Raw genomic sequence first — 15,537 nt, 5'->3', positions numbered from 1 at the left:
CTTCCCGAGTAGCTGGGATTACAGGCATGCGCCACCAAGCCCGGCTAATTTTGTATTTTTAGTAGAGACGAGATTTCTCCATGTTGGTCAGGCTGGTCTCGAACTCCTGACCTCAGGTGATCCACCCACTTCGGCCTCCCAAAGTGCTGGGATTATAGGCGTGAGCCACCAAGCTGGGACAAAAACCTCATAATATTTGAAGAAAGTCTACAAATTTGCATTAGGCCACATTCAAAGCCATCCTGAGCCACATATGGCTTGCGGGCTGTGGGTTGGATGAGCTTGGTTTAGACCATGTGCATGTGCCTGAGCACACATGTTATCTAGAGGCCATGGAGTGTTTAGAAGAGCAGCCCTTCAATCCTGGCTCCATTATTTACAAGCTGTGTGGCCTTGAATGCCATGCTTCATCTCTCTGGGCTTCAATTTTCTCATGTAAAGTGTATGAGCATCAATCTGCTTTGTCAACATGTGTCATGGGAGAAATATCTGCCTATGCCCCTCAAACACAGGCTTTGAAAGGGATAGAAAACAGTTTTACAAGATGGGTTATGCTTTAAGGGTATTGGGAAATGAACAGAGGATGTGATGTGGTGATAATAGAGGAAGAAAATTAGGACAGGTAGCAGGTGAGCGAGACTGATGTGCAGTCCAGCAAGGCTTGCTGGTTAAGCTTCATGCTGTTTGAAAGGGCCTCCTTTCCTATTGGGCAAGTGGCACTTCTATGCTTATCATTAAATGTTTTTGTTTTTGTTTTTTTGTTTGCTTGGTTTTTTCAGATGGAGTTTCACTCTTGTTGCCCAGGCTAGAGTGCAATGGTGCAATCTCGGCTTACTGCAATCTCCGCCTCCTGGGTTCAAGTGATTCTCTGGCCTCAGCCTCCCATGTAGCTGGGATTACAGACACCTGTCACCACACCCAGCTCATTTTTTTTGTATTTTTAATAGAGACGGGGTTTCACCATGTTGGCCAGGCTGGTCTCGAACTCCTGACCTCCTGATCCACCCGCCTCGGCTTCCCAAAGTGCTGGGATTACAGGCGTGAGCCACTGCGCCCGGCCTTATGAGTAAATATTTTTAATATCACCCTAGAGGTGGGAGATTAGCACACCACTGCAACTTTTGGATCTGGACCCAGGCCCTTTATCAAATTCCACATAGTAAATATGAACACTTAAATCCCACATTCCTAATAAGATGTGTTTCATTACAGAATGTTCAGACAGAAAAAAAAGGATGTCCCTATAAGGGACAGGTGACAGAACACACTGGAGAGATTATGTTTTCCTGAGGCTGTGATTCCACACTGCTAGCTGAGCTGTCCACTTCCCATGACCCTCACCCCCAGAGCATGAAGGGCTGAGCTTCTGCCCCTATCCTGGGCATTTGATGAAAGCACCATGTTTACCAAAACATGTGCTGCTTAGAAGAAGTTGAGAGGATAACCCTGGCTCCAGTCCAGAAATAAGTTTTGCAGGGAATGAAAAAAAAACCCATCTTCATCTGCTGTATGGCTCCTGGAACTGGGGGGAAAGGAATGCAATTTAAGGCAGAGAAAGGAATGGTTATTGGGATCCTACTGTGTGCTGGGAGCTTTGCTTACTTGCCTGTTAAATCCTTGCCAAAGCTCTTCGGGGTTATTTTAAGGTAAAACACCACTTTATAGTTGAAGATCTTGAGATTACTGAAGTTAAGAAATTTATCCAAAGCCACACAGCTTGGAAAGGGCAGACACGGGATTTGGACCCTGTTAGTTTCTAACAGCAGCACACCAGCCAGGAAGAGGATCTAGTCCCTGCATAATCCTGCACATGCAAGTGAGCTTTGCTTACAGCTCCTCCTTAGTGATGAACCTGGCAGCCCTCTATGGCACGTGGGTCTTCTGTCTGCCAAGGACAGATATGAAACAGGTTCCAATTCCATTTAATTATCTCAACACCAGGAAGTGGGCATTGTTACTATTATTCTTAATTTAGGGATGGGGGAAATTGAGGCTTAATGAAATAATGTGCCTATAGTCACACAGTTGGCCAAGCTGGGACTCTGAGTCCAGAGCTGGCCTCTTAAATACAAAGTCATTGTATCCCAAAATTGTTGGATCATGTGAACCACTTGGAAATACTGGTAAAAATTCGCTTTCCCGAATCCCTTTTCTGGGAAAAATGGTGGGTCTTGGTGCAGCCCCACGTGGCTCTTATGATCAGGTGAATAGGAAAAGCTTCCCTAAGCTCCTGGCCATAGGAGTTGAGTAGCAAAAATGCTATGCTTTGTGTCAGATGCTCTCAGCCTCTATCTGATATTTGCACTAGCCTTAATTTACAGAAGAGGCCACAGAAACCAGGGAGAAGAATGGCCAAGGGTGATACAGCAGGAAATGGCAGAGCAGTATCAGAAACTCATAGGAGCAGAGAGTAGAATTGCAGTTGTCAGGAACTGGGTGAAGGGAAAAATGGGGAGGCAAGGACTAAAGGGCACAAAGTTTTGGGAACAGTTTTATTATGCAAGATAAATAAGTTCTGGAGATCTATTATATAGTATAATCCCCATAGCTAACAATACTGTATTGTAGACTCAAATTTCACTAAGATATGTTAAATGTTTTGTTTTGTTTTTTGAGACAGGATCTCACAGTGTCACCCAGGCTGGAATGCAGTGGTGCCATCATGGCTCACTGCAGCCTTAAATTCCTGGGCTCTAGTGATCCTCCCACCTCAGCCTCTCAAGTAGCTGTGACTACTGCTGCACAACACTGTTCAGCTAACTTAATTTTTCTTTCTTTCTTTTTTTTTTTTTTGTAGATATGTGATATCACTATAATCCTCAGACTAGTCTTGAACTCCTGGCCTCAAGCGATCTTCCCATCTTGGCCTCCCAAAATGCTGGGTGTTAAATGTTCTTAGCATAAAAATCTAAATAAACAAAGAGGGTGGGAGAAAACTATGGAAGGTAATGGATCTATCTATGGCCTTGTTGGTGGTGATGGATTCACTAGTATATACTTATCTCCAAACTAATCAAGTTGTGCACATTAGATAAGAACAGCTTTTTATATGTCAATTATACTTTAATAAAGTGGTTTGAAAAAAGAAAGTTAGCTTTCTGATTCCAGCCCCTATGCTACACCCAACACTGGTCTTGATTCCTGCAGAAGATGTCAGAAAACCTTGGAAACATGGAGCCATACAAAAGAAAAGAGGTTTTTTTTTCTGCAACCAGTTCAGGAGTCAGAATGCCAGGAAAATTCACTCCTTGACTCCTCTAATCCAGCCTCCAACTGCTGTCCTCAGTGCACTTCTAAGATCTTGCCAATGGTCCCCCAAAGAAGGCAGCCAAGTGCTATGTTTCCAAGTGACAAGTTGAGGATTTTGCTAAGAGCTTGAATATTGCAGAATATTGCCCCATAGAGAGGCTTGGGAATAGCCTTGAAAATCAGAAGCTAATGCTTCCTTTTAATGAATACTGTCTCTACTAACAGCCTCTTTTGCTTTTTCTTATTTCAATGAGATCATCATCTATTATAAAGCACACAGACCTGAGAGTGCACAAACACAACTTCCAGGCCTGGTTCTGCCACTAATTCTCTATGGGACCTTGGCATTGGTGCTCCTGTACAGTGTCAGGGTTGGATGCCATGTCTCCAAGGCTTCAGACAGAATATAGTGCAGACAAACAGACTGAGCATTGAAGGACTGGCTTATTCATTTATTAGTGATACAATTTTAGGCAATTTACTTAACCACTGTGAGCCTCAGGTATCCCATCTACAAAAGGGGAGAGTTTAGCCAGGTGCAGTGACTCACACCTGTAACTACAGCACTTTGGGAGGCTGAGGTGGAAGGATCACTTGAGGCCAGGAGTTCAAGACCAGCCTGGCCAACATGGTGAAACCTTGTCTCTACTAAAGATACAAAAACTAGCCGGGCATGGTGGCGCACGCCTGTAATCCCAGCTACTCTGGAGGCTGAGGCAGGAGAATCAGGTCAGCCCAGGAGGCATAGGTTGCAGTGAGCCAAGATCATGCCACTGCACACCAGCCTGGGCGACAGAGCAAGGTTCTGTCCCAGACAGACAAACAAACAAAAGAAGAGAGTTTGTTCAAATTGTTCTGCAAGGCTTTTCCAGCTATAAATTTTGTGGTTCTTCAGTAACTGAAAGAAAGAAATTGACAAGAGAATAGAATGATGTAGTATAGTTCTCAGAGGCTGCAATATGAAACAGGAGAGTGCTGGGAGCCTTGAAGGCATGACTGTTAAGTGAACTTTGGTGTTAAACCCAGATGCTACCACTTTAGCTGTTTGACTGCTAGGCTAGTTAGCCTAATCTCTCTGTGCTTCAGTGTCCCACAAATATGTCTGTGCCTTTGCTTCTCAGTGTCTTACAATGTGCTGAGATAAGACAGCATGTCTTATCGTAAGATGCATCATAAGATAGCATGTCTCTGTCCAATCCTTTGAGATAGCAATGGGACTTAATTTGACCAGAAATAGAAGCAGAATTTCACTGCTAGGAGAAAGTTATGATAGCCAAGTTTGTTTCTCACTATGAAAGCATTAATGGAAGCACAGAAAGGTGATTCTTCTGTCAGTCCAGATTTCCGAACACCAGAATGGCCAGGGCCCCTACCATTCAGGGAGAGGCAGGTGGTATGACCAACACATAAAAACTTTCACAGTCAGGCCACTGAAGTTTGAAATTGTTTGTTCCCAAGACACAAACGAATGCATTCTGACTGATACATTCATTTCCTTTTATTCATAAAGCCAAGTTGTTAATGGCTCCTTTGCAATAGGTGTGAAAAGATCAAATGAAAAAACACATAAAGTATTCAGCATAGGACCAGACACATAAAAAATGTACACACCATTAAAGGGGCGGGGGGAGGGAAAGAGGTGGAAGGGAGGGGAAAGAAGGTTTCAGAAGCAGCATGTTTAATTAATCACCTCTTAGGAAGGCACTAGAAAAATCATAGGCCACAACAGCTTTGGAGACCACTGAATAAGAACTGACTCAGTATCCTCAGTGGGGGAATGACTGAGTGCTACTAACAAACACCAGCTTTCCTTGAATCCTTATAGAAAGCCCTTCAGTCTTGCCAGGCGTGGGTTGTGGGTGCTGAATCCTGAAATCCTACATCTTACCCCAAACTGTCCTCTTATGCTATACAATATGCACATCTGATAAGCAGACAAGATTGAAAAGTCCCTTTCTAATAAATCTCTCATGAGCTCCTCCAGCTCTTTGCAGGTCATTCTTGAGGGCCTATGGGCAAATGCCTACTGCCAGCAGACCCATCTTATTTATGATGAGGCTTTTGCAAAATCTACCACTGCAATTTGCTCAGTCCCCATTCCCAAGCAGCTTTTCCTTCCTGTCATTTCTGAGACACCAGGTTCAATAATAGTTCTTGACTGATGTTTATCTAAATCTCTGCAATCTATAACCAAAGTTTACCTTTCTTCCTTATAGGAATTAAGTAGAATGAATGTGGGTAAGAGAGTGGGGGGGGAGAGTAAAAAACAAACAAATAAACATCAAATACCACCAATCTTTGGTGAGTTTATCTCACTTGAATAGTCTGTCAATTCCCACACTGATCAAGAGCAAAGGAAAGGGGATTCTGACAGTGACCCTACATGGATCACTAAGACCAACACTTAGCACCGGAAGGGATAAGAAACAACAAAGCTTGACATCACTTAATGGATTTGGGGGCAATTTGGAAGCGAAATCATTGGCTCTTCACATTTCCACAGAACTTGACATTTTACCAAAGGCTTCACTCATGTCAATTTCAACATAATTCCTAATCCAGTGGTCTCTCTCAGCACCATCCAGTCTCTCAAAACAAGCCCCATTCCCTTACTAGGAATAAACTGTATTTCGATTTTTGTATGAACTCTGTGTCCTTCTTTCTTGATCTTTTCATGTCTCCTTCAGTCCTTCCATCTTGCACACATTTCCCCCTTCCCCGCCTTCTGCTGTCTGTCTCTGTACCTCCTTAACTCTGTTCACTGCTCTACATCTCTTCTTAATTCTTTATTTGCTTGCTGTTCCCTCCTGCTGTGACATAGACTGTTCTTTAGTGTCTCCTCTGTTTTTGTCTCTTTCTCCCTGCCTCTGCTCTGTCTGTCTGACTGAGTCTCCTTGTCACTCTTGCCCTGTCTTTATCTTTCCATGTGAATCCCTTAATGTGCACCGTGCTTAATTTTTGCACACAGTGCAAACCCTTGGACTGTTCAGGAAATATCACCACATGCTCACCCCCCAGAACAGGCTGTAGCCTACATGCAGTGACCTGAAGAGGTAGCTCCCCATGGAGCGGTCTTTGCCTAAGATCCCTCCTTAGTTATAAATTTGGTCTCCCCCTGTGGCACCTGGGTCCTCACTCTACACTGAGAACAGGGATAGAACACATGGCTCTCCTCATTACATGCTGATATGGGATATAAAGTAGTTGCATACATCCTTTATTGCAGAACAAGAAACCAGGGAGCACTTGTTTGGGAGTCAGAAGCTAACTTTCAGCGTGAGAGGAGTTCCAATCACTGTGAATATTGAGCCAGTTATATTATTTCCTGAGCTTCCGTTTCTCCATCTGTACAAGTAAGGTCTGAAATAGTTAATCTTTAAGTTCTTGTCTAGTTCAGAGACATTACATTTTTAAGCGCTTTGTAAAGCAGAAATCCGGGTTGCTCTTTCAGAGATTCAAGAGAGGAAATGAAAACACAGACCTCTCTTATATCAGCAGTTGCTAGGTGGGGTGATCTAGGCAGGGGCAGGGAGGAGTACAAAGCAGAACTGCAGCTGTCACACAGGAGACACTAGCTGGTAGAGAGTTTGATATCATAGGCCAGCCAATTGTCAGGAAATGAGGCATATGGTGAGACGGCTGGTGGCGGTACTTGCTGGCTACTCTCTAGGGCTGGACCAGAGATTACTTAGAGGAGGGAGGAAAGGAAGTAGTAGGAGGAGAGAAATGACAACTGCATTTGATGCTGAAATACTTGCAGGCTTTCAGGAATGTGAAGGACAAAGGAGCTCCATCCTCCCCGCTGTCTGGAGCTCAGGAAGGGAGACTTGAAAAAGATAAATTTACGGCTGGGCGGGGTGGCTCACGCCTGTAATCCCAGCACTTTGGGAGGCCAAGGGGGGTGGATCGCGAGGTCAGGAGTTTGAGACCAGTCTGGCTAACACAGCGAAACCCCGTCTCTACTAAAAATACAAAAAATTAGCCAGGTGTGGTGTGTGCCTGTAATCCCAGCTACTTGGGAGGCTGAGGCAGGAGAATCGCGTGAACCTGGGAGGTGGAGGTTACAGTGAGCCAAGATCACGTCACTGCACTCCACATTCCAGCCCAGGCAACAGTGTGAGGCTCTGTCTCAAAAAAAAAAAAAAAGAAAAAGAAAGAAAGAAAGAAAGAAAAGAAAAAAAGGAAAAGATAAATTTAGACCCATCAGAAGTGGCTTGCCTTTCTACAGCAGGGAGGCAACCGACTTAGCATGGTTCCAAGAGGATACATGGTCTGGAGATGGAAATAATTGCAAAGAAAGTTTAGCTGAAGCCAAGGACGACAGAGCTTAAATGGAATGGATTGCTCTAATATAATGGTGGTAGTCTTGGGAGTTTTCTAAATCTTGAGGGTCATCAAAAGAGAAAATCCTGGTCTGTTCACTATACTCCCCTCCATGGGCAAATCAGGTCACTTAGGCTCTGGCTGTTCAGAGGCAATCCAGGGTTGAGAAGTTGGAAACAATTAGCAGAGTGTTTGAGGCAGAACGATGACTTCTAAAGGACATAAAATTGTGTCTGGGACTGGACAGTCCTAGGCCAGCCTTTAAGGTGCCATGTTCTTTCTTTCTTTTCTTTTCTTTTTTTTTTTTTTTTGACATGGAGTCTTGCTCTGTCTCCCAGGCTGGAGTGCAGTAGCACTATCAGCTCACTGCAAGCTCCGCCTCCCGGGTTCACGCCCTTCTCCTGCCTCAGCCTCCTAAGTAGCTGGGACTACAGGCGGCCGCCACCACGCCCGGCTAATTTTTTGTATTTTTAGTAGAGACAGGGTTTCATCATGTTAGCCAGGATGGTCTCAATCTCCTGACCTCATGATCCGCCCACCTCAGCCTCCCAAAGTGCTGGGATGACAGGCATGAGCCACCACACCCAGTGGTGCCATGCTCTTTCTCACTGACGAGTCTGTTGGCCGCGGGAAGATAAGCACTCCAAGCAGTCAGGAGAACTGAGAACGTGGGCTGGTCCCACAATGACTTGCTTTGTGACCAAGTCCTTTTCCTGCATGTAAAATGATATCCTAGGATTTAATGAAGTTTGTTCAGGATCTAGACTCTTATTACCCATGTGGATCCTTCTTTTGGACCAAGCTATCCTTCACACAACAGAATGGTACATTGGCTCAATTATCAAATGCCAGCCACTCTGAGAGCTGCTGTGAGAAATGAAACTCCATAAAACATACAATGTACCTATGGAAATGGCTGGCTTCTGTTAAAAGCACCCCATTTTAAAGATGAAGCAGTAGAATTATGCTTCTCATGGGTGGGGCTGGGATTTGAAGGCATGTTCATTGGCAGTCTGTTTTCTTGACTCCCACCCTTGCTTATCCATACGTCTGGGCCTTTGCAGGCTTCTTCCTGGACAGGAAAATGCCCTTTAACTCTTATCTGTCCCAAGAGGCACTATTCTTTGCTATCACTTCAAACCTCAGTTCACAAGCTTTGTCCTTTGAGAAGCCCTTTATCTTTCCTTCTAATTCCTTTCAACAGGCTTCCCATGGGAACTCTTTGGAAACCATTGTCTTTCCTTGGAACACTGCTTTGCAAATTAAATTTTTCTATTTTTTTTAAAACATGTGTGTGTCATCTTGCAAGCTTTTAAATTTCTTCCTCAAAGAGAAGGAATAATTCCTTTATTTTTTTATTTTGTATTCCAAGCAACATTATTCTATCCATGATGTTGCTCAAGACACACTTTCATAGACCATTAAAATTATAGAAAACTAGTATCGTAGAATCTCAGCATTGAACTGCAATTCATCCAGACTATCCTTAAATTTTCCCCAGAGCTTTCCCTGATTTTTGTTCTTTTTTTTTTTTAAATAGAGACAAGTGTTCACTCTGTTGCCCAGACTGGATTGCAGTGGCATGATCATAGCTCACTGTAACCTTGAATGGCCAGGCTCAAGTGATGGTCCTGCTTCAGCCTCCCAAGTAGCTGGGACTACAGACATGTACCACCAAGTTCGAATAATTTTTTTTTTTTTTTTTTTTTTTTTAGACAGAGTCTCACTCTGTCATCCAGGCTGGAGTGCAGTGGCGTGATCTCAGCTCACTGCAAGCTCCGCCTCCTGGGTTCATGCTATTCTCCTGCCTCAGCCTCCTGAGTAGCTGGGACTACAGGCGCCTGCCACTACGCCTGGCTATTTTTTTGTATTTTTAGTAGAGACGGGGTTTCATTGTGTTAGCCAGGATGGTCTCAATCTCCTTACCTCATGATCTGCCTGCCTCAGCCTCCCAAAGTGCTGGGATTACAGGTGTGAGCCACCACACCCAGCCCACTTTAAAAAAAAAAAAATTAGCAGAGATGGAGTCTTGCAAAGTTACCTAGGCTGGTCTCAAACTCCTGGGCTCAAGTGATCCTCCCACCTAGGCCTCCCACAGTGTTGGAATTACAGGTGTGAGCCACCATGCCTGGCTCGGAGCTTTTCCAGTAAAGTAGCATTCAGTATCTGCTTGAGCAACTGAGTGGTGGATCCACCTGCCAATGATACCTAAAGTGTCAGAGGGGCCATTTCTATCTCCTTTTCCATCTTATGCCCAATAACCAGCATGGTATATGGGAAAGAGGAGATTCTCAAGGAGTATATGATGATTACAAGGATGAACGGTTTTAGTGAATTCACATCTCCATTCTCATTCTGTAAAATGGGAGTAAGAGGGTATGCTGAATTGAAATACAAGAGCAAGGTTTTAGAGTCAGCTGGAGTTACATCTGACTCCTGACTCTACCTCTTACTAGATGATGATCTTGAGAAAGTCACTCAACCTCTCTGGATTAATTTCTCAATTGTAAAATGGAGGTCATAGTGTCTCCAATGATTCTAATAATGAAGCTAAAATGAAATTATCTTGGCTCTCCTACTTCCTAGAAGGGAGTCTTTGGAAAGCTACTCTAGATTTCTGTTTCTCTTCTGTATAAAAAGGATGATAATGACTCCTGCCTCACAGGATCATTGTGAGGATTACATAAGTTAATAGATAAAAAATACTTAGAAAACCCTTTTGTGTATGCTGAATCAATGTTAGTGGACATTATTATTGTTAGTAGTTAGTAGTAAAGAACGTGACACAGAATAATTATTAATAAATGGTAACCATTATTACCACTCATAATACAATTATCACTACTATTAGTAAGATGATGGAATGGAAACAATGATTATTATAATGGTGACTTATTACTAGTTCTGACTTTTATTGATATGACCTCAAATGATTAGGAGAATCTTGCTTTGTGATAATATCTTATTTTTTTATGCAAACATGGTTAAAAGTATAATGTGTGTGTGTGCGTGTGTGTGTGTGTGTAGGCAGACAGGAAAAAACAGAGAGAGAAAGAGAGAAGTAGAAATTTTAAGAGCATTCAGGAAAATGTTAATTCTAGGTATTTCTGGGTGATGGGATTTTTATTTTCTACTACATTAAATGTCTTTATTTTTGAACTGCCTGAACAGCATGCATAAAATATTTATTTTTCAGTAGACTGAAAGATTAATTAATGTTTTTCAAAATGCCATTAACTGTACTTATATGATAATTTAAGACTGAATTTAAAATGTGGGGATAGAGCTAGGAAAATGGCAAAGTGGGACAAATATATGCTAGGACCATGAAAAAGAAACCTTATGGAATAAAGTTTGCTGACTTTCCACACTCCTTAAGAGGGTACCTGTGAGCTTAAAGTGATGCTGGCCAGAATAACAGGTCTCTACCCCATTGTGCCCATGGCTTCCTCCCTGTGCCCAGGTTGTTTGTCAGTGACTCAGACCAGCAATGTGCAAGTATCTACAGCATACCTAAAAGTCATCTGGAAGACTTGGCCTTGGTTCACATGCTGGGTCCGGTTGTTGTAACCATGTAGCATCTCTCCAAAGAGGGTATCATTGAATTTGGAGTCAGGTTTGAGGCACTTGGGGCCCTCGCAGACATCTGAGAGCATTAAGCAGGATTTTCCATCAGGAGCCAGTTTGTACTCCTCCACGCAACTGTATGATAAAACAGAGCTCAGAATTAGCTTCACATCCTGAATGCCCCCATTGGGGGTGACCTAAAACCAAGGCCTCCTTTCCCTGCAAAACAGGTCAGAGTTTAGGAAGGAGACAGCTATTCTGCCTGGAATCTATCTAGGGCACAGATGTCTAGAGAGAAGCACATTAATACTGCAAATTGGTAAATTCAAGGAAAGTCATTTGTGACATTTTGGAGGAGTCAAGGGGACACCAGCGTGCACGTTCACACACAAAGCAAATTTAAAGACTGTTTCCCATGAACACACAGACTTTAAAAAGCATGACAGACCAATTCACAGGGAATCATCAACTAGTGTCTCAAACCAGAATCTATTCCCAGTACAGCTGTCAACCAAGGTTGAAGACTGTAGCAAATACAAGGTTTTTATCATCCTGGTAGCTCGGAGGTGAAACCTTCCAGGACCATGGACAGCACAAGGCTTCTGTTCACTTAGGGACTTTAGCAGCCTCCATTGGTCTAACAGCCAGAAAAGCCCTTGACAAGCCTTTGAGACAGGGGTGGCCTTATCTACGGACAAAACAGGCATCTGAATAAGGTGTGGAAACAATATTTGCAATTTGAAAAGATTTGCAGTGACAAATCTCAGAAAGGCATGGGCTGGAGGGGATGGGGATGGTTGGGGCAAGAAATCAGAGATCTCAGCCCCTGAAAAATCATTCCAGAGACCGGAATTCTATGAGTGTCTACCTTTTCAAAGTTCAGCGCTAAGCACTAGGAGTATGGTGCACATAAATAAGACAGACAAGAGAATGGTCTGTGAGATTGGACAGACCTGTACAAATGCCATTTTTCTCCTTGTGACCTATGTGAACATGAGTGAGTCATTTAACTTCTATGATCCCCAGTTTCCTCATGTGTAAAATAGAGTAGACACTTCTACCTTAATTCAGTAGGATGCTATAAGGTCACATGATACATTGGCCACAAAAAAAACAGGAATTGCAATATACTTAACACAATAATCATAACAGTGGTAGTAATGGTGTTATTTCTATTTATTGAGCATGTACTATTCACTGAACACTTTATGTATTTATTATCTAACCATGAAGAAAGAAAGAGTAATATAATCATTTCTGCTTTACACATAAGCAAAATAAGGAGCCAAGAAATAAAGCATGTCATACTGTGAGTAAGTAGCAAAGTTGATATTCAAATTCAGTTCTGTTAGAAAAAGGGATGTTTGTCTATTTTTGTCTCCTCCAAATCTAGTGCTTTCTATGTGCACAAAATGACCCTGGTTGGTATGTCAGTTTGAGAAAGTAAACAGCAGGCAATCTCTTATTTGCCTTTCTTTCAAAGGGTGTAGCAAAGATTCATTGAAACTAACTGCAAAGGGACTCAGGAACTCAGATGGGAGAAGGAAGAGGCTCTGTATGGTGGTTTGGAAAGAAAATGTACACAGGTTGTGGGAACCAGTAGCTGATGCTACAGATATAGAGCTGAACTGGAGGCAGAAAGAAGACAAGCATAGCTGGAAACTTGACCCAAGATCACTCTAGTGAAAAGCCAGGAAGTCTCATGCATTAAGCAAACTGTCACTGTTTCCTTGCTTTCCCCTAATCCCTGGCATACTGCACTGATGCACTGATTGTCTTTCTAACGTTCACATGTTCCTTTCCATAGTACAGTGGGGAAATCTCTTGGAAAAGGGCCCTGTCTCAGAGCCTTGGTAAAGTATATCCCCTTCTTTTTGCATCTGTTAAATATTACTAAGTCCCTTTTAATACAGTTGCAGTGCAGATGAAATGAGTGTATATGGAAGTGAATCGTACATGGTGAGTGCTTCATAAAGTCTAGTTCCATCCATTTATTCAGAAAATATGGAGAAATGGTTTACTGGGTACACTGGCTAGAGTTCTCTCTCTCTCTTTATTTCTCTCACCCTCCACACATACCCACATCCCTGTGTGACTGTGAATAAATATATTATTGTTGAAGATGAGTAAACATTATCAACGTCTGGCAGGGCGCAGTGGCTCACGCCTGTAATCCCAACACTTTAGGAGGATGAGGTGGGTGGATCATGAGGTCAGGCGTTCAAGACCAGCCCAGCCAACATAGTGAAATCCTGTCTCTACTAAAAAAAAAAAAAAAAAATTAGCCAGGTGTGGTGGCAGGCACCTGTAATCCCAGCTACTCGGGAGGCGGAGGCAGGAGAATCACTTGAACCTGGGAAGTGGAGGTTGTAGTTAGCGGAGATCACGCCACTGCACTCCAGCCCAGGCAACAGTGTGAGACTTCGTCTCAAAAACAAAACAAAACAAAACAAGACAAAAAAAACCATTATCAAAGTCTATAGGGTAAAATATGGAACTTCTTCATTTCCCACTCCTCACTTCCTGTCCCAGAGGTCACCATTGTTAATTTTTATGTGCTCTTCCAGGAGTTTTTCAATGCATTTAAATACATATTGTGTGTGTGTGTGTGTGTTTGTGTATACATACACATTTCTTTGAATCTGTCAACTAAATTGGGGGGATTTATATAAACACACATATGCACACACACATATCATAATAAACTCATAAGCAGAATTACACTATATATTGTTGTGAGACATGCATTTGCACCTGATGCTATTTCTTGGAGATCTTTTCAAAACACTATATATATAGATCTATCTTTCTTAATGGTTATTTGGCATTGCACAGTATAAACGTACCATAATGCTTTTAACTAATTTTTATTGACGGGCACTTTGGCTGTTTATAGCTATTTGTTATTACAGACAATGCCATAGTGAAGATCTTTGCACATATATCATTGTGCCCAACTATGTGTTTCTATAAAACAGATACTCAGAAAAGAAATTGCTTGGTTAATGTTTTATGAATTTTAAAATTTTGATAGATCTACTAAATAGCTGCCTGTAGAATCTCTACCCGTTTACAATCCTATAATTGATGAATGGGAGATTCTATTTTTCTACGTCTTTCATGTTCATTACTGCCAATCTAGGATAGGAAAAATAACTCATTTTTGTTTGGATTTGCATTTCCCTTGTTACTGATTAGGTTCAGCATCTTTTCATGTTATGGTCACTTGCATTTCTCCTTCTATAGATTATCCATTAATATGCATTGACCATTTTTCTATTGTGATATTTGCCTTTTTCTTTGTGTTGGTTTATATATGCTGAATATTTTCTGGGCAGTTATCCTTCACCTTCCATATATATTAAAATTTTTTTCCAGTCTGTGCTTGTATTTTAATCTTGCTTTTGATATCTTATTACCTCTTTCTTCTGGTCTTTGTGTCTGAAATTTGTGCAATGTTTAGAAACCCACAAGATGATAAAATATATTTCTGTATATTATTGTAGTATTGTATATGTTTAAAAAAATCTTTGGTTATTTAATATGCATGGCATTTATTTTTGAATGTAGTGTGAGTGTTTATTTTAACTTAACTATTTTTTAAAATGGGTAGCCAATTGTCTGAAGTGTCTGACCTTTCAACAACAAATTTGAAAAGTTATTTTTTTTTTTACACGTGCAATCCCTACATATGCCATATATACATGGTTGGTGTTTTTCCTGTTTAATTATCTGTATATTCCTGCAGTAATTCCAAGCTGTTTTAATTACTATAGCTTTATAGCCTGTTTTGGATATAGTCATAAAGTAATACTCCTCCCCTTCATCAACACTAGTTTTCTATTTCCAAATTTCCTGACTGCTCTTCCATATTTTTCCTTTCAAATGGATTTCAGAATGGGCTTATCAAATTATATGCAAATCCCTAGTGGAATTTTGGGTGGCATTGCTTTGAATTTGTAAACTAAATTGGGGGAAGGTTTTAATATTAATTTTATTTCATTTTCTTTTATTTAATATATACATTTTGCGAGTTAACTCTGTGCTGGGTGCTTCTGATAAATGTGACAAAGACATCTTGCATTAGCCACACTGTGTCCTCTTCCTGGACTTGCATTGCATTGTGTCCTCTTCCTGGACTTACATGTCTAAGCCTGTCTTGCAGTTGGGCTGAAGGGGCCATGTAACTGGATTCTGAATAATGGAATCTATGCTGACATGATTCAAGTCACTGCCAGAATTAGCCTTTTCAAAACATCCTGTGATTTTTCAAGCTGCCTCTTCCCTTGTTATGGCAAGCTTGGAGACCATGCGTTCCCGATGCATTCTACAGGATGGAGGAAGACTGCCACAATCACAATAGACTGTGCACAAATAAGAAACTAGCTTTTGTGCACA

At 41.8% G+C, this 15,537-nt stretch overlaps 1 protein-coding gene across 5 annotated transcripts in view; it reads right to left on the bottom strand.

Moving 5' to 3' along the window:
* The window catches only part of ASTN2 (astrotactin 2), a 980,114-nt gene that overhangs the window by 366,822 nt on the left and 597,755 nt on the right, over positions 1–15,537 (bottom strand). For all 5 annotated transcript variants that reach the window (XM_034928931.3, XM_014346251.4, XM_034928932.3 and 2 more), the window contains one exon: positions 11,086–11,274. In XM_034928931.3, coding sequence (XP_034784822.1) covers positions 11,086–11,274 — 189 coding nt within the window. The remainder of the gene's footprint in view (positions 1–11,085; positions 11,275–15,537) is intronic.

The sequence above is a fragment of the Pan paniscus genome, chromosome 11 (assembly GCF_029289425.2).
Source record: "Pan paniscus chromosome 11, NHGRI_mPanPan1-v2.0_pri, whole genome shotgun sequence".
Lineage (NCBI taxonomy): Eukaryota > Metazoa > Chordata > Mammalia > Primates > Hominidae > Pan > Pan paniscus.
This window is presented reverse-complemented; position numbering and strand designations above follow the sequence as displayed.